Source organism: Acipenser ruthenus, chromosome 21 (genome assembly GCF_902713425.1).
Source record: "Acipenser ruthenus chromosome 21, fAciRut3.2 maternal haplotype, whole genome shotgun sequence".
NCBI classification, from domain to species: Eukaryota; Metazoa; Chordata; class Actinopteri; order Acipenseriformes; family Acipenseridae; genus Acipenser; species Acipenser ruthenus.
In genome coordinates, this window is record NC_081209.1 from 29,074,031 (window position 1) to 29,099,683 (window position 25,653).

Genomic DNA, 25,653 nt, shown 5'->3' on the forward strand with positions numbered 1-25,653 from the left:
ACAGATCTTTAATAAAATATACATTGTGCTAATTTCAGAGCAGGCACAGTGTGCACATTCCTGACCTGAATGCTGTTTAACTGTCAATCTGCACCAGTACTGCAGATGTAGGATGAGACCCACACCTCTAGCAATAGGAAGGAATGTGTCTAAGTGCAGTAAAAAGGGCCCTGTGGTTTCTGAGGTCTCCCAATTACCCACTGGCTTTACAAGCACTGCCAGACCTCAGGTGTCTAACATGCCAGAGACCTGCATCAAGTCACCGCTTTGTAAATAACTGTACTGGAATCAAATCTAAACAACAGTAAAATAAGTACACTATTGATTCATCTGAGGATGGCGTGACGCATTGTGGAATGAGCCCGCTGGTCTGGCTGATCTGTGAACTGAACTCGGCTGAGCAGTTTCACGGCGCTCTTTCGTAACAGCAGCACGGGAGCAGTCAATGGTAAACTGGCTTCAGGCTGTGTCTCTCTGTTGCACTCACCCAGGTAGGCTCCGTGGTTCTTCAGCTCCTCAGGGAACTCCTGCAGGTACGCCTCTTTGGGAGGGATGACCCTTCCATGGCTGGTCTCCATCAGCACAGCACCGTTCCAGTCATAGGCTCCCACAGCTCCGACCAGAATACCGTCCTGGGGTAGAGGGGGCAGGGCATTCAGACCAGTGGTTACACATCTACAGCAAACGGAAGGATGTCCATCTCTTCAGTGTGCGATTTGCACCGTTTTGATAAAACTGTTTTAGAAAATGTGTGAGGAGCAACTCAGCAGGTACAGTAAATTGAAAGTCCACTAGTATTGTAAGATTATCGTGTCGAGGCCTTGATGCTTGCACCTCGTCTTCCAGTCTCGTTTCCAGCAGCACAGCTGGTCAGCCCCTCGACCGCAGTGGCTCTGGTGCCAGGCCTGTAAACAGTCCTTCTTGGCTCGGTGGGAGACGATTAGCTGGCTGGTGTTTTCACTGGCCAGCTCCGTTTCTTTGCCTCAGCTCACCCCCTCATCCTGCAGACCCACCCATTTCATTCAATTCATCTCAAGACTCAAAGCAACTAGAAAACGTTTGCTGGTAAAATGTTGGTAAATGATGGTTAATGATGGTAAAATGATAAGAAAACTATAAGTAACTTTATCAGAGCATAAATAAAATGTACAGTATGTGTACAGTAAGATTCTGGGCTATACATTCTGTATATATATATATATATATATATATATATATATATATATATATATATATATATATATATATATATATACTAATGCTTTCTCCAGCGAACTTTCCTGAATTACCCTCAATTCAGCTTTTGCCTTTAAACTTACCACATGTGCTTTCACAAAGTAATGTCGTCATTTAAACAAACAAAAACACATGAAACAAAATCCTAATATTTTCCAAGAGAACCATTTCTTAGTATAACCTTGGTCCTTTGCAATGGATATAGCAGCTATCCCTGGAATTCAGTAATCAGCTTCAGTTTGAAATGAAAGTCCACTCTTAGTCTTTTTCTGGCTTTCCTTTTTATAGGGTAAGTTCTTGGACAGCCAGCCTGTGTTTTGTTGAGCAGCTGGAACTAATTAAGAGCCCAGCATCAGCAGCAGTGATACTGAGTGAGTCGAGTCAGCCTGTATTGCACCCTGTACACTTGTGTCTAATAAAAAAGACAAGCCTCAGCTGAAGTGTGGGGCTCACTATTTACACCCTTTTAATTACATTTTATATGCAAACCCCAAAGAATGGGCTCTTCTGAATTACTGAAGTCGTCTGTCTCAGCAGAGAAATGAAATGTCTTTGTGGAGAAAGAAAAAGTGAAGAATTGTGCTTTCTTCCTGTCAGGAGGGCAGTTATAAATGGGTTCCCCACTGACATAAAATGATCCCACTGGAACCAAGATGAACTATGCAGGAGACATGTCTTGGTTTTAAAGCTCTGTACTTACCTCCACAATATGTGAAGAGAACCCTGCCTGGGACATCTCAAGGCCAAACGACGTCTCATTCTTGTTGGTTCCTGCCAAAGAGAAGAAAGGGATGAATCATGATGGACTGCCAAGCACGACATGAGTGCAAGCTATTCAACGCCAAAAGAGGCTGGAAGATTCTCTCCTCCGCCCCAAGCCCAGATCTGTGTGAAATTAGAGCACGTCATTATCCTGGCTGAAGTGATTGGAACAAAATGGCTGGAAACTTTCCTTTTGCAAGCAGTGTCTAAAATATCTTTAAGAAATATACACATCCTTCTAATTGCAACCACCAGGATCAATTCATCAAACAGTATAATCATTTATGAACAATAGTATCATATTCTGTACTCTAAGCACTCAGTTTTTCCAGGCACAAGGATAAATTCATGTTAATTGTCCATTGTGTGATGATGAACTGAAACTCAATTCAACAGAGCTGTTTCTTTCTGTGAATAATCCACGCGGCAAACAAACTGTTTGCTGCTTCCCAAGCTTGGTTTCAGGGGAATAATGATCCAAATCTTACCTTCCAAGCTGAAGATTCGTTCTCCCAGCGCGTCGACGATATCTTTCAGTGCAGACTCGTCTGCTACGTTAAAGAAGTGCTTGTCATCGGGGTCGCTGGCGATGTGCTTTATTTCTTTCAAAAAGGCCTTGGGATTGATCCCTCTTCTGTTATAGTATCCAAGAACCTGCGTTGACAGGAAGGGGGCTGTATCAGGGTTCTGTCGTTAGATGGCAATCACATGTTGGCAAGCTCCCTGTTTGTGAAGTCACTCTTTTCTCTCACTGAAGAGGAGACAGGCAGCACTATCAGCCAATTATGACTAAATCTTCAGTTCACACGAGGGAAGGAGCTCATGCATAGTCTGTGTACAAGCCCATATGAAAATGAAGTATATCTTTCCTGTCTTATATTGCTTACTAATTATTATTGGAAACCTTTTCTGTATACTATCCAAAGAGAGTGTAATGAATTGGCATCTCATTAAATGGAAAGGCAAGGCCTGGAGGCAAACCGCTAAAATCACGGTTCAAAGATTAATGTTTTACCATTCAACCAAAGAGCGAGCAAGCACGGAACTTATGCTGGTGTCAGTATTATTAACTCAGTAGCTGCTGGGAGGAGATCCATTACAAGAGATTGACCAATACCTGAAGATACAAAGCTACAACAATGTGGCTATAGGCAGTTTAGAAGCATACGTTCCTCCGTAAATGCAGATGAGCAAGACCATATATTCCACTATAGACAGCTATCCTAGAACAAGGGGACTGAACTCAGTCTCTACTTACCGCAATGGCATATCGTGTGATGTTGTCCTTCTCGCTGTCTTTAATCACCTTCTCTAAGTCTGGACTGTCGTGCGATTCTCCATCCGTGATCACAATCATCACCTTCTTGGAGCCCCTCCTCCCTCCTCTTTTAAACGCCTCTGAGCTAAGGAATAATTCAATTAATTTATTAATCATTTGCACCTCGCTGGCTGGTGGATTAGCACTGAATTGTCGTAAACAGTAAGAACTCAATCGTTTGGCTTTTTTGTGGGTAATTATTGCATTGCTCTTCCATGCTTCCATCTGGACCAAGACACCGGACCCTAAAACTCAATCTCATTTCGCTCCAGTATCAAAACGGTGCAGCCCTCTGTCCCATCTGCATCCTGTGATTCCAGATGATGTTACGCAGAGGTCAGAGCTCGACTCGTTGGTGAGTCTTTTATTAATTCCTTCCCCTACCTGAAATGCTTTCCTGATTGTATAAATAACTGATAGCCTCACAATCTGCCTGCATGAGCACCCTGCCGTCACGCTTAGGAAACTTCTTCCATCAGAGCCGGTTTCTTTCCACCAGCTCGGCACTGGGGATGAAAGAGATCCAGTTCAGGGATGTTTGATATCGGTCTGCATGCCGATATAAACGGACAGGCCTGATTTCAATTCCATCCTGCTTGCACATGAATAAGCCATTATAAAGGTGACATTCCCCCTGTTTGATGAAGTCTGTTACCGTGCTATCTCTATGCCGAAAGCAGTCCTGGTCTCAGCTCCTCCCCGCTGCTCGATGTTTCTGGCGGCGTTCACCACTTCCTCCACAGTCCTGTAGTCGTTGAGCTGAAATTCGTGGACGACGTCTTCCCCGTACTGTACCACTCCAACCTGGGGGCACAAAACACCGTCACTCCCAAGAGGAAACTAAGTACAGGCTAGGGCCATCTGTTTTTGCTTTTGCTTATGCATATGCACTAATCTATAAATACAACTTCAATAGCTGTTAGATGAACTCCCATAGCAGCTGCTAACCCACTTGTTTCAATTCTAATTCCAATACATGGTGTAAGATGCAATTCATTTGGGACTGAACTCCATTGAATGCCTTGGGAATCTTTGTTGTATGTAGCGGTGTGTTATTACTGCTCTTACCTGGATCTGCCCTGGTCCAATGTAGAATTTCTGTAGGATGTTGATGAGGAAATTCTGGACTTCATACCAGGGGTAGATAGAGTTGGAGCCGTCCAGAACGATCACAATATCCATATACGTCTCGCACCCTGTCATAAATAAACATGAAACTGTTAGTAAAATACAAGTTCAATAATTAGCCTACCCAGTAGGAAGTGTGCCTGCAATAACCACTAACACTGCAAGGTAAATGTTTAAGGCACAGAATTTTAAAAACAACTCAAGTATGCTTACTGCCATGCATCCATCAGCTTAAACACTACCAGTTCAATACTGTTGTAGCATCTGATAGCTAGTGGGAGGGCGGGCTCCCCTACTGCTAGTGCTACCTTCAGGGGCTGTAAGCACAAGCAACCAATATGGTCCGAAAAGCAGAACAGCAAAAGGCTGTAAAAGAGTTTAGCTGAAGTGAATGAGCAACAAATTATAGTGTTAAGTTGAGCACAATTGGGGGTGACTGACTGCAGCTTGAAATGGACCACTAAATTGGGCTACTCTAGTGGCTGCTAATTTGGTTTATAATCTAACTGAGTCATTGGCCATTCTCTGCGCATCTGGAATATTATTTTTCCACTTCTAATTAAGTATGTTATTCTAACGCTTACTGGGCTCGTTTTCACACACCCTTGAATATGCAGTACTTTTGTAATGACTAAACCTGTTTTTACCAACGAAGTTCATTCACACTTCACTAGACTGTTTCCCACAATGAGAAACCCCATCCTCTTCACCAGGCTGAGAAAAACGTGTTTGTGAACATCATCTACACCCCAGGTATCTGACTCGCTTTCACAAACCCTTGCCCTCCCGCGTCTCGGGGGAAACTGAATTCCGATTAAAGGAATGCATATTTAGGTTAACTTCAAAACACAGCAAGCTGGGCGGGTATGTGTGCGCAGACGGAGTGTTTCCCATACTCTGGAATGCCGGAGCGATGGATCTGGAGAACTTGAAGGTGGAGTTGACTCGAGAGCAGATTCCCGTGCTGTAATAGGAGCTGCCGCATTCGTGGGACCAGAGCGGGCCGCAGGTCTGAAACAACAACAACAGCAGCAGCAGGACCAGATTGAAAATGGATTTGTTATTTCAGACCCAAGAATATTGAGCACAGGAGACAATACATTGTAGCTGACTGCATCTCACACAGCTGGCTGAATTATATCATCATTTTCATAAACGGCAGCTTGACCTTACGAGCAACGCAACCATTTTTCGTATTTTCTCTATCAGGAAGGAAGGAAGGGAAATGATTGTGAAATGGCTTTCATAATCATAAGGATACTGCTAATTGAGTCAGTGAGAAGGTCTGGAGACTCTGCTTACCACGAAGCTGTTGTCTTTGGGGTTGGTGGTGAGGGTCATTCCCAGACGCATTTTATCCTTCCTCTCTGCCACATTGGTAAGGGATACCCTTCCTTAAGGACACAGATTCAGAGCTGTGAGAACACTAACATGCTACCATGTACATATATAATATGTTTCAACGTGACGGACGGTCATTTCCATACCAACTATCTGATTACTAAGCTTTTACAAAGCTTACACACTATATAGAGTATTTACCATTGTTTTTAGCTTGTCTTCGCTTTGTTCTATACCCTTCTTGGCTGTGCTGTGCCACACTTTCATTATGCTTACTCTGCGTTGTAATGAAATCCACAGCACACTTTTATTAGATCATCCAAAACCTACGAACACTCAATCCTAGATTATGACTCGGTGGTGACACAGGAAAAAACAGTCAACAATATAAGCATTCTGATTCCCTTTAAGAACCTGCCCCTTGGTTGGAAGCTGCACTGTATGCATATAGGCTGGGTACTGGAACTGTTTCACTTGTGGTTCCTTTAGAAGCGTAGCCTGACTTGAAAGATGCTTATTTTAATGACATGGTGGAAAGCACAGACTTGTTGTTACCAGTAAACGATTTTGATAACAACAATGGAGATTCAGTAAATAACAGTAAATCACTGGTCTATCTAAATTAGCAGACAGGCTGATAACTGCCTGTTTTTATTTTTGCTGGATTGTTATCACTAGTAGCACGCAATGATACAGGAATGCACTAATGGCTAAACCAGCCTGACCCCTGGTGTCGTGCGAGCTGGCATGCTTTCAGAGGGCAAGGCCGACACGGTACCTAGGTTGAGTTTGGAGCAGGTGCTGTTTCTCTTGTTGTTCATCAGGCATCTGTAGATATCGCCTGTCTGCTGCTGTCCGTTGGTTTCAAACGGAGCGCCAACCAGCAGCCTAGACAAAACAACAGAGCACAATCATTCAGACAGAGAGAACAGCAAGCTTCATGTAACAGTGGTGCCAGGATATACCTCCATAATGTTTTTTTTTAATTAATACGCAGTGCTAAAATAGAATCTTATCACTAATTTGGAAACACAGAGAAATTGTGAAGAAAGACCTTTTTGCAAATATACGCAGTCTTTTTTTTTTCTGCTGTCAAATAATGCAATAGGGAACTGTTCTCTCGTGATGCATGACAGCTGGAGTCTGTACCTCAGATTATATTCGCCAGTTGTTTTTTTTATTTTTTAAATACATGTGTCAGAATTGATCTAGGCTTGGAAACGAATGGTGGATTTGAGCTTCAAATATGTATATATTTCAGGGTTGTGACTTTAACAGCTCCCACCCCAGTGTCCCGCTAGTTATCTTAAACTCTTCCCCCCGTCTTCAATTCATACTTTCTTCTTTAGGTAATTCTTCCATGCAGCTGAGCTCATTGGAAACAGTTTTCTTTTCCAGTGAATAATCGTTTTTAAATGTGAGTCGGTGCTTGTGACACAGGCAGTTCCTGGAGCTGGCTGGGCTGCTGCTCGTCTTTGTGTCACAGCAGGGACGGGTCTGGAGTTTGGATCCTTGTTGCTATCTTTAACAGCCTAGTGTGACCTGGCATTTCAGGAACTGAATCAGTACAGTCACAATGAGTTTAGACTGCATGTCGCACATTTGAACTACTTTATAATCATTTAATAGATACCTAAAACTAATTGAAAATCAGTTACAGAGCAAGCAATAAACTCGAGGCATCTGGCTGTTTATGTGAGCTTTTCATGTTGCAAGAATAAGTATACCAAGGCTTCCATTGCTCCAAAGTTTTTCGTCCATGCAAACTGCATCACAGCTGCAGTCTCCTGTAAACCATCACTAAAGCTGAGGGAACACGAAGCCACGTTTTTCAGGAACAGTGGCCTGAAACCTGCTTTCAGGAGACCAGGAGACCTGCTGTATCAAACCCCAAGTCTCCCTTGGTGTGCCATGCAATTGTCCTGAAACCAAGTTCCAAGCCGCAAAGTGGCTTCGTGTTCCCTCAGCTTAAGCCTTCAGCTTCATGGGAAGAAAGAGGCGTTGAAGGGCTTGTAGAAATAGACATTTTCTTGACTCCCTCACTATCTCTTCATTCCTGTTGCAAAGAGCTTTCAAGCAGGTTGGGTTCTTGCAAGCTGTGGCTAAGCAGCAATTCTCTGTTTGCAATGGGTGCTGTGCTAAACCGTGCTCATGAGCAAAGCAGAGTCCTCCGCTGTCTGGAGGGGTCAGTCTGGAGCCCACATGCTCACAGAACACACACAGATAGCAAACGTCTGAGTGAACTTCACCACTGTCAGAGAGTTCTTGTGCCGATCACGCCCCGATTAGGTAGTGAGGACGCAGTATTGGAAACTATGCAAACTACAAAAAACATCTGGCTCTTTTCCTTTCACTGAGCAATTCCCAAAGCTATCTAAAAGTTATGAAACTACACACACTGGTTTGTACATGGAAAAGTCTTGGGTTTGCTGTTAATTTGATATCAATCATACTCGATTGTACAAACATTGCATTTTCAAGGAATGTCCTGTACTATTACTGAATTAGATTATGATGCCTTATAGAAAACGTTTTTAAACATACATTGAATAGCTGTTTGTTTGCCTGGACTTTTTTAAGGAGTAGGTTTACCGACTGGTTGATGAAAAGCAATATTGAAATATATCAACGATTTCCTACCATACTGTTTAAACTGTGGCTGTACAATCTATACTTCACTTGTCAGGCATCAGCAGTTAGGTATCAAATCCAATTAAACAGCTGTTCCTAATATAGTATGCTGGTGCTACTTAATATACAAAGACGCCCCTTTTTTCTTATCTAGGAAAAGGTGTTCAAAGCAAATAAAAAACATTGAAACAGATCTTAATGAAAGTGAGTTTGGAGTAATCTGATATGCCTTGACAAGCTATATGAAAGATCATGGTTTTAGAAAAGCAAGCAAACTGAACAGAACTCCCACAGTTGAGGGAGTTTGCTTCTCAATGCTGAGTGGCTGTGTGTTTACACAGCTGACACACACAAACACATGATTTGGGCACAATTGTTTCGGACACTTACTGACCCAAGTGCTGACCCCCAGTTACAGAGCCTCCAGAATTCTAATACAAATACAAATGAAAGGTCCTGTGTAGCCAGTAGGAAGTTTGAAAGCTTGTCTTACTTACCAACCTGCCCGCTCCAGAAGGACGAAGCAGTTTCTGTTTCCTCCTTTACCGGTCGTTACATGTATTCATTTCACAATACCAAAATATCTCTCCCCGACACTTTCAGTAAGGTCCTGGGGCAAACGTCAGAATGCAATATAAGCCGTCTTACTCAATCCGCTACTTTGAAATGAATTTCACCAAAGAGTAATTTTAAAGCTGCTGAAGCAGGGTCCTATTCTGAAGCAAGTTTAGGGCCCCTTGTGTACTTGAACAATGAAATAACCTCAACATTGGTCAGGCTTCAGATCTAAATTCTAGAGGTAGGTATCCATGTAAGTGTAGCCATGTGACCGGTGATGAGTCTCTTCAAGGGCACTGAGCATCAGACACATATGACGCTAGCTGACCCCCTACGTGTAGGCAGCAGAGTTAACTTTGAGGTCTACTTTGGGTCTCTTGTGAAACAAAGATTAAAACATGCATTTTAGTACGACCCCAGTGTTTCACACTCTTAAAAAGAGAGTACATTTGGAAATGTGTCTGTACTATGCATTCAATGTGCTTTACCATACAGTACCTGGGTTGAGATTCACCGTGCTGTTCTGTGTTTGCTCATGCTTTACTATGTTCAACTGCTCTCTCAGCTGTGCTTTGACCAGGGGGTACCGCAGTGCACTCTTATCAGAGACTCTTCTCTCTCCTCCACAAAAAAAAAACAGAATTCCCTGAATATTTTCCTGTCCTGGTTTCGCACTTACCAGTTTCTTAACTAGTGACTACAGAATCAGTACGATCTGTGCGGATATAATTGCAGAGAAATTTGGGATCATGTGTCACAAGTTCCCCTCTAAGGCTTTTTTTTTTCATCTGATATGTTCACAGATGTTTACAAAAAGTTTCATAGTGTGTAACACGTCATTAAAGTTGAAAGGCAGCCCACTTCCACTAATTGAATATTCCTCTTAAAGGATCAGCATAATCATTCTACGATGGGAGTCTAGGAACTGTAGACACACTAAACAGCTATTGCTACATGTAGCCATGCGGGGACTGGGTGCAAAGCGATGACCGTCTACTTCACAAGCGATTATCTTACCAGTGTGGTTATAGAGCTTTTAACCTCATCCCACCAGCAGGAGGCTGGATCAGTAAAGACAGTGAATCATACAACACTGCTAGTTACACTCTCCTCCCTTTAGCCTTGCTCGACTAGCTGGGAGTTTCATTATTTTCTCATTTTCAGATTTGTGTGATTTTCAGATTTTTCAAATTCCTGTTTAAATTCCCCAAAGACTTTTTAAAAGCAGTTCTTCAAAATATTAAACAGTCCTTAAAGTTTTGTGAATATGACCCAATCATTCCTGTAAGCGTTGCAACCAAATACAAGAGAACACACAAAACACATAAATATCTTCCGAGTTTGGATGAGAGATTACTGGAATGTGCCTCTTTCCTTATCAAGCTTTATCAGGCCCTGTTCTGAGATGCACAGAAGGAAACTTGGCGATCATAAATCCCACAAGACTTTCCAAATGATCCTGAATAGCAAGCTAGTTCAGAAACGTGCCAGCTGAGAGGGCAATCAGAACTCATTAGTGGATTGTAGGGAGGTTAGCTATCACAGTCAAACCTGATGCACAGGGACCTGTAATCACAGACCACCTATATATGGACTTGTCATCTCCATGTGTATATGGATATATAAACAGATGGTCTTTACCTGCATATAAAGCTAGAGCCATCCTGCACATGGTTCCTTGAGTGCTGGTCTTTTTTGGAATCCTCTTACATTGCCTTTGTTTGTGCATGGAGTTAGAGGCTGTCTCTGGAGTCAACGCACAGCCTCATTAATTTCACTTTGTCAAAAGGGAACACCTGGAGACACACAGCTTCAGTCATGCCTGGAGGCGTAGGAGTTATCATTAGGTAATGGGGTAAATAAGGGCTCAGAAAGGAAAGCCAAAGTGAAGATCACAGCCTAATGAAAAATGACCTCATTGGAAGATGTTGCAGCTAATTACAAATCAAATGTTATTTCTGGATCTCGTATAAGAGATGCATTTTTGCTTTATGCTTACACCAAGTATTTAATGTATCATGCCACATTGTTAACTGGGTTTATTTTTAATTTTTAAATGTGCTTTAAAATATGTGCTTTCTTTTACACTGCAATCTGCTTGTACTGCAGTACATTTCTACAAGGAATGTGTTTTTTATTGTAGTTTTTAATGTTCTCTAGAATGACTGAAATCATTCCTCACAAAAGATCCTCTCTCTGATCTAGTAAACTCCATCAACAGTCCTGGCTCATCGATCCAGTGGTCACACAATAGACAGGTTCTGCTTCTATACAGGAGACTGTATTAAAGACTTGGGTGTTCCAACAACCTGGCCCCTGAGGACTGGAGATGGACAACCCAGGTCGAGATGACCTAGGAGGCAGACGATTGGATGACATGAACTGCAGAGCAGAGCCCAATAATTGAACAGGACAACAACGTAGACTTGGACTCAGTATGGCAACTAAAAGGCAAGTTTACAGGATATAAATACACACAGCGTGGCTATAAAATCTTAGAATGCACCAGAGACGATGGGCAACAAGGTTATTCCTACTACAACCATCTACATTTCCAAATACTTAACTTCGTAGCAGATTAATAATACATAATATGTGCTTTCTATAATTCTGTAGTGCAGTTAATGCTTATATGGTAATTTACCACACTTACTGACCACAATAATGTCCCTTATCAACCATGAGGCTGCTTCTGAAAAGACTCCTAAACGCTGAATTTCTGAAGTTAGTCTGAACACTAGGGGTGTGCAACCATAATTTAAGCCCCTGCTGCACTTGTGTGTTTGTAAATGGAAAATCTCTAAACAAAACCCCTCACTACAATGCCTGTGATAGAGATTCTCTTTCTCCTGGCTAGGAAAAGAAAGCTTATTCCCCAGGTGATTTATGACTCATGATACGTGAACAAAACTATCAAAAATATATTTCTGCAATATGAACAACACAGGACACAGCTTTGAAGTACCTATTGAGCAACACTGTTGTGAAACAGTCTCTTCAAAATGTTTAAAGATTCATTTCACAGGTTGTATAAAAGGCTATTTCTGTTTCAGAAACAGCTGCAGGATTTCAACGTACAGCTGCCAGAGGATCGCAGCTCTAAATCAGACTCTGAAATGCTTGGTTGATCTTGATGGCCCAGCTACTGGTGAAGCTGACTTCAGTTGACTTACCATTACCACTGTCAAGATCCAGGTTCTAATTTAGGACATAGATCTGGCAACTAGGAATAGTGTTGTAGTCGATTTCCTGCTCACTAAATCTCACTAACTCCTGAATTTTTTCATCCGTGCGCAATACCAGGTCCTGGAATGGACTCAAAGCCACAGGTATGCAAGATAAATGATTCCCCTGTCACTTCCATTATGATCTATTATTCCCATGGGTGTTTCCCTCCCAGGATTGATTCACTGACCTTGTTATTATAAATGTGGTGTTTTGTAACACGTTCAAGGACTCTTGGGTGAATATTTACTACATTATTTCATTGTTTAGCCTTCTTGTTCCTCAAAGGTGCATGCTGCAGTTTTCAACTGAAAGCTACTTCTATTTCGTTCTTCACGCATGATCTCAAATTATTGTCGAGTTCAATATCCTCATGCATTCTATTCTGACTTTACAAAGCTAGAAGTAAACAACAATATGGGATCATTCAGGGTTTCTTAAGCACCCTCAAGTTGCTGTTTCTCATTTTGTAACATTATCGTTTAGACAGGAATTCACCTTGCTGTCTTGCATAACAGTCTTTCACCGCAGAAGAAGAAAAATAACTTAAATAGCTTTTTGCTAAAAGTTTGTTGTGCCAGCAGACATGCCCGAAATACCAGAAAGGAATCTATTATACCAGAAACGACTAACCCTTTCCTCCAACAATCTGATGGAAAAAATAACACAATGTTTCAATCTCATTAGATTTGTATCCTTTTTTAATGTATATACCTGGTATGTCACAGTCATCAGATTCCCCTATCCCTATCCTATTGTGCAACAGGCATGCAGTTCTGCAGTCAGACCCAGAGAGCTTCAGATAGAACTCATTTTACAAATCTGGGTCAATGCTACTTTATACTGAAACATTCTGTTATTTATAAGTATAAAAGTAAAGGTTTTGAGGTTGTTTTTTGGCTTTATTGGTGCCTGAAATGTAATCCAAGCCAGATTTAAGCAGAGTTTCTGAGAAGAGACCCAGAAAAATACCCCCCATCATGTATATCATTCCTTAAAACCTTACTAACCCTTTTATGCATGAGATATTGAAAACAGCTGGGAAACAAAAGTAGTTTTAGACACATAATAAACACATGTTTCATTAAAACAAACAAAAAAACAAAAAAATCCATTGCTTTATATGGGGGGAAAATGCCATCCTTGTATGAGGTCATCATGCAGTTGTGTCTTCCATATGTCCCCATATAAAGACTAAAAAAAAAAAAAAAAATGTGTCCCCATATGAGGTCGCCACGCATGAAAGGGTTAAATCCACAGTGATCCAAAACTATATTTCCTGGGTTTCCTGAATGTTTACTACATTCTTCCATAGTTTAGAATTCCCAATCCAGGATGTTGGCTGACCAGTTTGTTTACATTACACAAAGTGTGTTTCTCCCAGGGCTGATTGACTGACCTTATTCAAGCTGCATTGCCCCGTACATGTAATCAAACACAGCTGCACACTAAAGTAGGGTTCTTGGGTGAATGTTTACTGCATTCAGTGTTGAGACTGCTGTGCACGCATTACAATCCAGACATGGTTGGCTCACCACTTTGTTTTGCCTAGTTTCAGCTGCAGACACACATGCTTCCTCTCCCCTTGACACTCCTGCAGCAGTAGCGAGTTATGAATTCCACTTATTGGGATCTCCTTTTTATTTTGATGTATCTCTTTTTGTTTTTTCGATCCTCAGTGTTTTAGGATCGTATAACAGCACTGATCAACATGGGTTTGTGAGGCACTAGCTGTACGGGACTCTGCATCCCAGTGTAGGTCGTCAGATCGAGCCAGGAGAAACATTCCCTGCAGATGTAATTATGTGCACAAATTGTACTTCATCCCTGCCCGGTACCTGCTGTTCCACAAGTCTGTTTTTATTTTTATTTTGTGTTCCGCAGCTCCAACCCAAAACCTAAAACTAGAATGCCACTCTACTACGGAAATGAATGCTACAGTCTGGTCTAACTTCTCATCAAAATGACTAATATTGCAAGTAAAATAAGTCAATTAAAGCCTCTGACAGCTGACTCTGTCATCATGTAAAACCTGTTGTGTTGCGTTGGATTTCAGCAGAAGAACAAAAGCTGAGGCTGAAGCTTGGACCAGACACCAATGGTGCAAGATGCAAGATCTGAGTACTCACATTCTTCCAGGCGCTCAGATTAATTGTTGATATACTACCGCAAAACTGGGGTTTGTCTTTAACATAAATTAGGAGCCTTATAATAAAATCAACATACAACATGCATTTTAATTCCAGACAGCAGTTAAACCAGTCCAGAAAAAAAAAACTTTAAAAAACAGAAGATAACACACACTGAAGAAATTCAAAACCAAATCAGAATCCCCTTATGATTGTACGGTGCCCCAAATACTGCAAGGTTTGCCAGCGTTACGCACCAGCATGCACAAACAAAAGCTCCAAGCATACACACAGCACAGAGACCTTGCCCAGCCCCGTGCCAAGGAGTTTCCACGCTCCTGCAATCACTTCTTACCATTTCTGCCCCCCAGCCTCATGCTGCTGCACTGTGTATCCAAACTGAGCTTCCTTGGACCCCTGGATGATTCTGGGTTCTTTAGTGTCGATGTTGAAAGAGTCGGAGCCCCCTGGAAGTAGAAACATGACATGATGTGTAACAGACAATAAAGCCACAGCAATTGATTCATTGGATTCAAGTAAGTGAACACCACAGTGTTGATAATACTGTGCACCTCCAATTGCACATGCAACCTGCATACAGCATATAGCATGCAAAAATCCTGCAACATTTTTGTCCATTGTACTGAAACGACTACATATGTGATTAACCAGTCTGAGTGCTACGTTTCACAGTTAATGGAACAGAACTGAATATCTGTGCAGAAAACAACACCTACTGTAACTTGACTGCTTCCATGTATTTTACACCTTTATGCTAAATGTACTGATTCATTATTATAATCAGTAATGCTGCACAGGGTAAAGACGGGGCTACAAATGTACTCCCAGCTAGCATCACAATAATATAGCTACTGTGAGTTATTAAGCAGCTTCAGGTGGACACTTTAGTTTAGATACTGTACATGTCCCTAAAAGCAACGAGTCATGAGCCCTACTCTACAGAGCTCCACTCGGCATTGACACCAGAGATGGCCGGCCATTCTCAATACACTCTCCACTCTCCATGAGCAGAAAGCAGGGTCCTCACCCAACAGCAGCAGATGTTAGCTTGAGAATACCTGGTTTATATTCAACAGCCGTGAGATCTGGAGCCGGCGGGGAAGATTTTATCAGATAACAGTCTGGCTGTTCATGCTAGCGGCTTTCAGGCAAATACTGTTAGCTTTGGCTAGGCCGGCAAGGGCAGCCGTGGACACTGGCCTCTTTGTGGGCTCCAGTGTCCTCTGCAGAGCTCCAACGCTGTAGCTATGGCTCTGCCTGCAGTCGAGGGAGCAAACCCACTGAAAGCACCTTTATTGCCAGGAGTGTGGGTCAGGTTTCATCATTGCTCTTATTGGAACACATGCAGGGAAGGGGGGAAGCACAAGCTGCCAATAGTACCTGAAGATTTATGGCTCCTAGCAGCGCAGGCTGATGGAATGTGAGTTTGTATTGCTGGTGTGATGCAGTCAGGAAACTGTGATCTAACATTAGTCTGCTGTCTGCTGGCTCCCCTCCTTCCTCCAGATGAAACACGGTACAAGTCAAACTGAGTGAAAACCTCTTTATTTTATCAAATGAAAACTGTTATTTATATATTCAAGAGGAATTCCTTTATACAGCTGGCCTCCTATGCATCCTGGTTTTAAATCGCATTTTAATAATAATAAAAAATATATCAGTATGATTGAATAGTTCTCTCCCTGTCAGGATCATCTGTTTTTCACCAATTGGCTTTGGCTCAGGCCTTTCTGACTGAAAAACTATGAAAACATAGACACCCTATCCACAAAGGCACTGTTTTATTTCTCTAACAACACATTTAAATTAAATCTTTGGAAATGTTCAGAATAACTCTTTGGCTGTTGCTGTGCATCCTCAAACAGGATCAAGATAGTGACACAAAGCTGTGCTTTTCTCAAAGAATCAAAGGATAATGGCTGGCACAGCCTGAGCCAGGCATCCTGTGTCTGGCTCCTATTGAGAATGGCTGGCAGTGTGTTCTCACTCTTGCAGTGTCGTGGTCCAGGTATTAAAATTGTCACTTCTGTTGTATTACTTGGCATCTCTGAGACCATTAATTTATCTTTCTTATTCTTTCGAATAGGTTTAAGATGTGTGGGCAATAGAATGAACAGGAAAGAGAAACAATTGCAGGCTCTTTAACTCATTCCACTTGGGAGCTTTCCACTGGCCCCATTGCATTCTTTCTACACTGCACTTCAGCACCTCAGTCCAGAATGCTGTACAGTCAAATCAGCTCCTTCAGCTTCTGTGAGCTCCCAACTGTAAACCTAGACCTGCACAGCGACGAGCCCTGGACACCCTTGTAAATGAGGTGATACATCTCAATGGGAGTTTCCAGCTTAAATATTTTACATAAATAAATAAAAGCAACTTTGAGGTATAGCGTGCAGGAATGGTACGATTCTGTAACAGTGCAGTAGCACACAGAAGCCACTGCAAAGGAGCTACAGGCATAATAAGGGTTCACCATTGCAAATGTTTTTTTGTTTAAAGCCAATGAGGGTCATTCCAGTTCATACCCATTGCAGATTGTCTAATTTCTTCCGTTTCCCTGCTCATCTCCTCTGCTGAGATAAGCCGTCGTCCAAAGAAGTCACTCATAAAACTTCCTTTCCCAAGAGATCATGGTTGGGCTGCTTCCAAGACACTGGTGTTGACTTATACGAGCGTCTTAAGAATAGAGACCAAAGCGTGGAGCTTAAACTCTGGCTAACATCTACATCAGGAACAGAGGCTGAGCTTCTGTGCACTCCACTTAACCCCCCCCCCATCACTGCAAGCAGCTCTGTTTCTTTCCCTCTCATCTTCCTCTGCAGCACATTACAGTATGTGGCATAACCATGTAGTAACACGGTAATAACTAGGTATTACCATGTCACGCTATTACCACATAATACGCCATGCCACGCTATTACATGGTAACTAATGGTGGCACAGGTGTGTAATTACATGGAAACAGCCTTTACCATGGTGTCACCATGTAAATACAGCAGGTAACAGAATGTTGTAGACATGGCCTTTTCTATGTAATCATACAGTAGTAAGAGCAGGAACTATTGCCAGTTGCCCGGTTATTACAATGCACTTACATGGTGATTCATGCCCTGTAATATAAAGTGCTGCTTCACTGACACTGAGTGCCCTAACCCAGTCTTTTCATTTCCTCCTGACTTTAGCCTAGACAGTAGGAAACACACATGTCAAATTACCGCAAAAAAGGCCCTTCCTGATATGCTTTGTTATGGTTCCTGGAAATACACGTTTCACAGTTTAGGGATGGACTCAATCAAAAGATGTTTTTTTTCCTTGCTATAGTACACAGCACAATTCACGCAAACCTCCAGGAAGACTTGTCCCCAACATGCGTTATCAAACATGCCCTAAAACATACAGGTAAACACCTCTGGGAGCTGTGACTGAACGTGCCACTGTATTTGGTAAACTTGACTCTACCACTGTGGGGCAGTTAAGAGCCCATTAATGAAAACCCATTATTCTGAGGAAGCTTTGAAAGAAACCAGGCTGTTTAAATTCGTATCACAGGGGTTCACAGCTTGTCAGCTGGCTGCTTATTTTTGGTTTCATTTGAGTCAGCTTGCAAGACAAATTCCAGGGAGTTCAAACACAAGCCAAACGCGCGGCCCCTTGCCATTACCTAACCCCCGTGTAACAGAGTGAAAACTGCTTATTTAGCAACTTGCGTTGTGCCCTGTTGCATGAACAATGGAACACCATGGCCCACCAAAGTGCATTATACAGCTATGGCCAAAAGTTTTGCATCACCTAGAATTTTATGATTGAGACATAAAAAAAAACAACTTTATGATCATAAATGAGATATTTTATTTAACATCATGTAATCACAGAAACTACAACATGATATACTAGCAGTGCAGTATTTCATGTTAGATTTCGAAATGTCACATTTGCAAAATGTGTGTTAGTCTTTTTCGTAAAGTATATGGAAAACTACAAAGCGGGATGTAACATTAACATAACATTATTCAGCAGGTTTCATTCGACTTTATGAAGCAAAATTAGTTCATTCTATATGGTGATACAAAACTTTTGGCCATAACTATATATAGAACAAATCAATCGCATAAATCAAGCCTGGTTTGTGATATATCTTTGGTGGTTAGGGATGACTCACACAGTGAGAGGATTGTGGTCCATCATAAAGAGTTTGCTGGAAAGTATGAGCCTTGCATGCAGACTGTGTCTTTAACATGTATGCATCCCATTGTGAAGGTCATTAACTATTAAAAAAAAAATAAATAAATAATCACCCGCCGATCAATTCTTTTTATTGTAGGACTAACTACCTCAACGCTTTGCAAAAACGTCATTTAGGATCATGGAAACCCACAATGATCCTGACAATCAATACAAAAAAAGCGGTATCTGCAGCGATACACTTTGAAATAACATATCTTTATTAAAAAAGCAAACATGTTATTTGGAGCAACTAATAAATATGCATATATAACGCAGGCCCAAAGTAAGGATATCCCATACACTGACATATCCTTAAAATACTGGTGAGGAGGGGCATGAAATGCAGGTCTCTGAGGCTCTGGCTGGAGTTAATAATAAAAACAGTGTAACTCGTTCAACAGGGTTCAATTGAAAATGTAAAGAGAGTGTCCTAACTTTCTCAGGCATAAATAAGAAGTACTGCAATTCAGGGTCAGAGACCATCAGCAAACCCCAGGCTCAGCTTGTGGTGCAGACAGTTGTGTCTTTGTGAAACAGTACTCAACCCAATCAGCTGAAGGGCTCATGGAAAAACCAGCTCGGGGAAGAGTAAATATTCTCAAGATGAATATAGTAAAAAAAATAAATAGAGAGAGAGAGAGAGAGAGACAGAGAGAGAGAGAGAGAGAGAGAGAGAGAGAGAGAGAGAGAGAGAGAGAGAGCTGCCACGATCCTCTCGGACATAATGTCTTTCACATGTGTCTTTTATCACCCTCTTGGTAAACGCACAATCTCTCACATGTGTTTTATAATATTTTTTTCCAATTCCAGCAAAACACAAATGCTTTGAAGATGCTCTGGGCTTGTTTTTTAAAATGACCTGACTGCACTCTAAGCATGGCAAGTCTCATAACAGCTTTAATTAAAAAAGAAAAAAAAGAAAAAGCTTGGCAGTGTTGAAGTTTCCATTTAAATCTGAACGTGGCAACACTGTTTAACATTCGCAGTGCCATCATCAGCCACTCAGCCCCCCGCCCCCTCCTCTGGTTTTGGATAAGAGACTGCAGTCTCAGTGGGGTTTTCCTGTGAATATACTTCACTGCCTAGATAAACAAACCTCAAGCTTCTTGTACAGCTTGTCATAAAAATATACACGTTTCAGATACTGTCACTGTTCAAGTTTCAATAGCTAGATTAAAACAGTGGACTAATCCTTTAATATAAAAATAAATTCTTACCTCTTATTACATTTATTAACATTATCACTGAACCTTCTTTTTTGTGCCAAGAATCCCTAAATTTTCACTTATTTGTTTTCTGTTAATCTAAGTAATTCAGGAAATCAAAATAACCCAACTACAAACTACAAATAAACTGCTGTACCCTGATGACAAGCTGTGCTGTAAGTCACATGGTGTGGTTGCAGCTACTCTATAGGAACTGATTATATATCAGGAAGTGATTATGTATCAGGAAGTGATTATGTACCAGGAAGCTCAATCAAAACGTTTAAGCTATGTGTTGCCTATCTGCATATTCCAAAACTGAAGTGTGTATATATAGAAAATAAACACATAATAGCACCACATGGTGGCCTGTCGGGTTCCTTCACGTTGCAATAATAAGCGATTCAAAATCCTGCAAACCCTACAAGTCCTGGATTTGCAGGTTCCATAGCAGAGGGTTAAGATAGTAAAACCCATTTGAGTTCATCACTATTCCAACTATACAGCACGGTTGAGAATGGTACACATTAAATACAATGCTACTGTGAAATGAAAAGCACATGTATTAAATTGATTCTGGCATACAGACATTACTGCTACATATACAAACTGAACTCAGCAGTTTCTTATAAGAATAGCAGCTCTGATTCCAGACTTACTTATACTGCTTTTGTTCAAAGGTATTTTTATACAGACATTCAGACCCCTGACCCTGTTGCAGTAAAATACAAAATAAACATTTTCATTTATGAAGTTGATTTATATATTATAAAGGGCTCTTAAAAACAATCTCTTTGTGATGAGCCAAGATCTTTCAGGGAAGTTATAGTTGGCCAGCTTACAAAAAACTATATATATATATATATATATATATATATATATATATATATATATATATATATATATATATATATATATATATATATAATCCTTGCTTAAGTTTGAACACTTGCAAAAATGGCACCAAAGACACTTCACAACCATATAAATGTGCCAGCTGCTGCATCAGCAATACTGTGACTACTTAATACCTACTTAATGGGAACAGTTTAAATCTGTGTCCAAAAATACTTCATACTTGGAATACTTCATACTTGACAGTTATCAAAACGAATGTATATCTCATGTTGTTTAGAGCACCCCTGTGACCTCAATGGAGCTCTCAGAATCACGTCTCAGTACATCTGGAACACCATTAACCCCAACGGCTATACAGTAGGAAATACCCCATTTGTTCTTTGTGATATTTCTCAGTGATAATGTATTTCTACAATGCACAAGAGGCAGAGTGTTGCAGGTGGCTCCAAGTTGATTCCCCCCCCCCCCCCCCCCAGTAATTTATTGTCTGTAATGGGTACCAGACTACAGCAGACATCACATTTATCTTCTTTCAAATGGAAAAGCTACTTTTCAAAGTGACGGCCCTTGTGCTCTGAACCGGGACCTGAAATTATAACCCAGGAATCGCTTATTTCTTAACAACGGTTACTGTAGGCAGGGTTACAGCACAAGAGCATGCTTCAACCTCCAAAACGTTACAAAATATCACTTCACAGAAGCGGTCCCCCAGGCGCGGACTGGCCATCGGGAAGTGCGGGAGAATCCCCGGTGGGCCGGTCTGTTTGGACCTGCGTGAGCCGCTAGTCTACGTTTGATTTATAATTATTATTAATATTTTTTTCCCCCATTACATGCTGAGAATTACAATGTTACTAACTTGGCAGTCTCGTTCTGTCGCGCGCACACATCCTCACACCAGTCATCTCTTGGGTAGATCCAATATCGCAATATCTAAGGGGGGGCGAGGAGTGGCCATTCCCTGATTGGACTTGCCCGTATTTTCTTAGAACGGGATTGGTCAACCAGATTTCGTCTTTCGTTTGAACCTCTTGTATTGATAGTGGATGAGTGTCAGTGTAAAAAATGGAGAGAAAAAGAAAAGGTGCAGAGAGAACAGCTGAGGAAAGAGAAGGAGAGAGAGACAAGATGCAGGCATATGAAGTGAATGCAGGGGGGGTCAGCTGGTAGCTTTGATTACTTCACACGCCTTCAGTCCAAAGAACTGGACACATTTATGTTATCACCCTAACACAGTGGGACAGACTGAAGATGTCAGCTTTGGATAGATACAGGGTCAACACAACAAGTGAGGTGCCTGAGGAGGATGGAAACAGTGGACCATGTGTAGAAGAGCTGGAGCTAGAGAACAAAACGTGCACTTCATGCAAAAACTGTGCCATGTGTTGCTATTTGATTCTATCCCGATACAATTTATTGACTGATGCCTATCATGTAATTGGTTTGGGCTACAAATTCCTCCTGACTTTGTCAGTAACCACTTGGAAGGGTTCATGCCAATGTATACAGAGAAAGAGATACTGATGGCCCTAGACAGTGATGGAGTTATTGCAGAGAAGTGTGCACTGCTGCGACGTCTGCTGGCGACGTAAGGTAGGACAGTCTCGTTGTATTTGGGTGAAGTAGTTGACTGTATTTTTAGATATAATTAGGGGTTCTGAAACCCTGTTGTAATTTTGGGTTGCTATTGGCGCTGAGTGCTGCTAATGGTTTTTAGAATTGCTAAATATGAGTCGATGTGTTTATTTATTTATTTATTTTGAATTAGGCATATTGAGAGTCCACAATCTGTGTGAGGTCAGTGATGGTTTCTAGAATTGATAAATAAGATATTTGTTTATACTTTACAGTTTATATTAGGCCTACTGAGGTTGGTTTTGGTGTGCAGTGAATGGTTTCTTTCTACGTGTTGCATTCACTGAACACAAAGCGGTGGCAGACAGAGACGTGCAGAGACAAAGAATAATGAATAGAAACATATTTTGTAGACGAAAAAATCTGATATTTTCAATAGGATAGCCTATTATTTGTGACTTCTATATCATGAAGCCATGGTATGGCAACTGCCATAGCCTATACTTTGCCATACCTAAATCGCCCCTAATATGTTTGAAAACCTGGTAGTAGCTATAGCCTACAATGTACAAAGAAGTTTTACCCGAACAATTTAAAACTCTATTTTTATTACCGATATTTCATCATGATGGCGCGCTGCGTGCGCTGACTTCATTATTATTTCGGTATGTTGATTTTGACATAAATGTGGGCCGGTGGACCCGAACTTCCCGGGCCGATTTTTGGTCCCAGTCCGCCCCTGCGCTCCCCTCTCTGGCTGTGCAGAGCATGAACCTGCACTGGTAATTCTTTACCCAACCCTTCTCAACACTGAGACCTGACTGAACCTGCTTCCTACACAGAGAGGGGAAGACAAGCCTTAGAAGAGCATGCTAGCTGAGGATGGTTTCCAGAGGCAGGTTTGCACAGTGGGGGATGCAGCTACAGTGACAGGACTGCTGTGATCTCTGATTCCCATGATGGCACCGGGACTCCTCCAGTCCTGGAGGAACACAATTGATTTGGCACAGATAATGCCCAGTGTTCCTGACACGGCAGCACCCTTGCCTGGTACTGATATGCCACCAGGAAGCTGCTCTCAGTTACCATGGTGAAACCATTGTGCTCCACAGGACCTGCATGTCACAATATTGAAATGTTACCGCTGTAGCTATTGCATTGCTATGGTAGTCTTGCCACAGCTGCATTGCCACTGAAGTAGTACTGGGTAAGGGTGCCCAGACTCACCAAGAAAACAAACAGACACTGGAACTGAGGCCACAGCATTAAAACTGACCCGTAACCAGCGACGCTTTCCCAGATAACAAACACTGCACAGAATCTGTGAAAAAATTCAGTGCAGCAAAAGCAAACCCTCATTAGAAAAACCGCTTTGCAAAAAAAGCACTCTGCAATCCGGCTAATTGTGCTTTTCCTCCTTGGAACAGAAACATTAAGCTTTTGAAAATCCTGTGTCACACATCCAAGTGAATAACAACAGTAGGAAAAAGAAATAAAAAAAAAACTTTTCGAAACTTTTTTCCAGATGCAAAAAATCAAGTTACATTTTTTCCCTTTTATTTTCTTTTTATATATAAAAAATGGTTAATGGCTACTGCCTATCAGATATCATATACTGAGCACTGTTAGTTAAAGGAAGCTTGGTAAACTTCCAAGAGACTCAGTCTGATTGTACTGAAGCTCAGCGCTCTGGCAAGCAGACTTAGCAAGGCAGGGGTAATAGTCTGGGCCCGTTCCTCATTGTGGTATCCAGTATGAGCTTTTAAGCACCTGCATTTGGTTCTAAACTATTTTCCTGGAGAAAAGTTAAATGTAAACAACCCCACACACACACGCACACACACACACACAAACGCACACGCACGCACACGCACACGCACACACACACCCTCCCAGTCTCACTTTCCCCATTCCATCTCACCTAGACACCTACAAAACCTGTACAACAATGGGTAACACTTTATATTAACCATGCAATAGCCATAGACAGAATTACGTTTAAACATCCCAAAGTACAATAGGTGGCTAAAAAACTGCGCCCTTTATAAAAACGTAATTCCGTCTATGGCTATTGCATGGTTATAAACCATCTACAATATTTTACTAACACTCTATAACATAGTTATTAAGCATACATTATATATAGGCATATAATGTTTATAAAACATTAATAAGCAGCACTATAACGTGTTACCCAACAATGAGTCTAAAATGTAGCGTCTAGGTATTCCTCAAACTTCTCATTAAGAGTTATATATCAGTACAGTTTATGTTTCTTTTTTTTATGAATAAATGATTAAAACATATGACTATGCATGCAATGTAATATATACTTCTTCAATGTATGTCAGATGATTGCACACAAAGCTGCTCTGTCAGAGCTGACTGAGTGGCCGTGCTTGTTCATGATTAAAAGGCATTACTATACTGCAGCCCCTACGGTGTCACTTTGCAGTTGTTGGAAACTTTTGAGCTATATTTCTGCACAATTAACATTCAAATGATTCTGCAAGGCGATATGAGCTTGCTTTCATTAGCAAAGAATTCCTCAACATTCTACTGCTTCGGTCCTTTAAATAAAATAAAAAAACAGCATACAACAAAGACAAACATGCATTTAAGAGCTATGACATCAGCGTGCATTATGCCTTTGATGTTGGCATTGCTGGACACATTCAGCCACCCCCCCCCCCCCCCCCAGGAAACTCCAATAATCAAAAACTGATGTTTTTTTTACTTTGATTTTTGCTTATTTGTTCTTTCTTGTCTATTTCTTTAATCTACTCCTATTCACATACTCCAGCATAAAGAGACAGCACACTGTACAGAAGCGGTGAAGGGTGCTGCTAGGATGCAGGCTTACCTGGCAACAAGGTGCAAGCCCAGACTACAATGATACCCGTGTAGTATTCCATGTGCGTTGAGCGGTGTAGTGGAATCTCAAGGAGGCTGAGGCAAGGTGTCAGTCCTAGAGTCCTGCTCGGTTAGAAAGCTCTCTCTTATTGACGTCTCATTTACTGCAAAGAACTCTATATCTGGAAGAAGTAGGAGGGTCTGTGGAAAATGTGCACCGCCAACAGGCTGTTCCTCACACTGTCCCCAGACTGCACACACTACATTACAGACTGCCTGCCTTTCTGCAGGATTAAACAGTGTGCTGCAAGAATGACAGTCTGCACGGATTTAGCAGCTCAAATTGAAAGAATAAATGAATTCAAAGTTAGGGGGGGACCGGTACAGTAAGCAAAATATCTAAAGATATGCAGGAAGCAGAAGACATCATCTCAAAAAAGATGATAAAAGAACTGAAGTAACTCAGAAGACAAATGTAAAGGGCAGTGTTGTGTGAAGCACCGCCTGCCGCTCCAGATTCTGAACTGCGTCGAGCCTGGCTCTTTTGCATAGCGGTTAAGATGCTCGCTTGCAAGGTGAGCGGGCCGAT

General features: G+C 41.5%; 1 protein-coding gene across 2 annotated transcripts in view; it reads right to left on the minus strand.

Annotated features, from left to right (window-relative positions):
• Positions 1-25,213, minus strand: part of LOC117428199 (integrin alpha-11-like) — a 43,608-nt gene extending 18,395 nt beyond the window's left edge. For both annotated transcript variants that reach the window (XM_058995468.1, XM_058995469.1), the window contains exons 1-11: positions 25,075-25,213; positions 14,684-14,795; positions 6,564-6,673; positions 5,747-5,838; positions 5,341-5,455; positions 4,385-4,512; positions 3,972-4,120; positions 3,257-3,401; positions 2,487-2,652; positions 1,937-2,007; positions 488-632 (exon numbers count right to left, since the gene is read on the minus strand). In XM_058995468.1, the coding sequence (XP_058851451.1) occupies positions 488-632; positions 1,937-2,007; positions 2,487-2,652; positions 3,257-3,401; positions 3,972-4,120; positions 4,385-4,512; positions 5,341-5,455; positions 5,747-5,838; positions 6,564-6,673; positions 14,684-14,795; positions 25,075-25,126 (1,285 nt within the window). In that variant the 5' untranslated portion in view covers positions 25,127-25,213. The remainder of the gene's footprint in view (positions 1-487; positions 633-1,936; positions 2,008-2,486; positions 2,653-3,256; positions 3,402-3,971; positions 4,121-4,384; positions 4,513-5,340; positions 5,456-5,746; positions 5,839-6,563; positions 6,674-14,683; positions 14,796-25,074) is intronic.
• Positions 25,214-25,653: the final 440 nt, after the last annotated feature.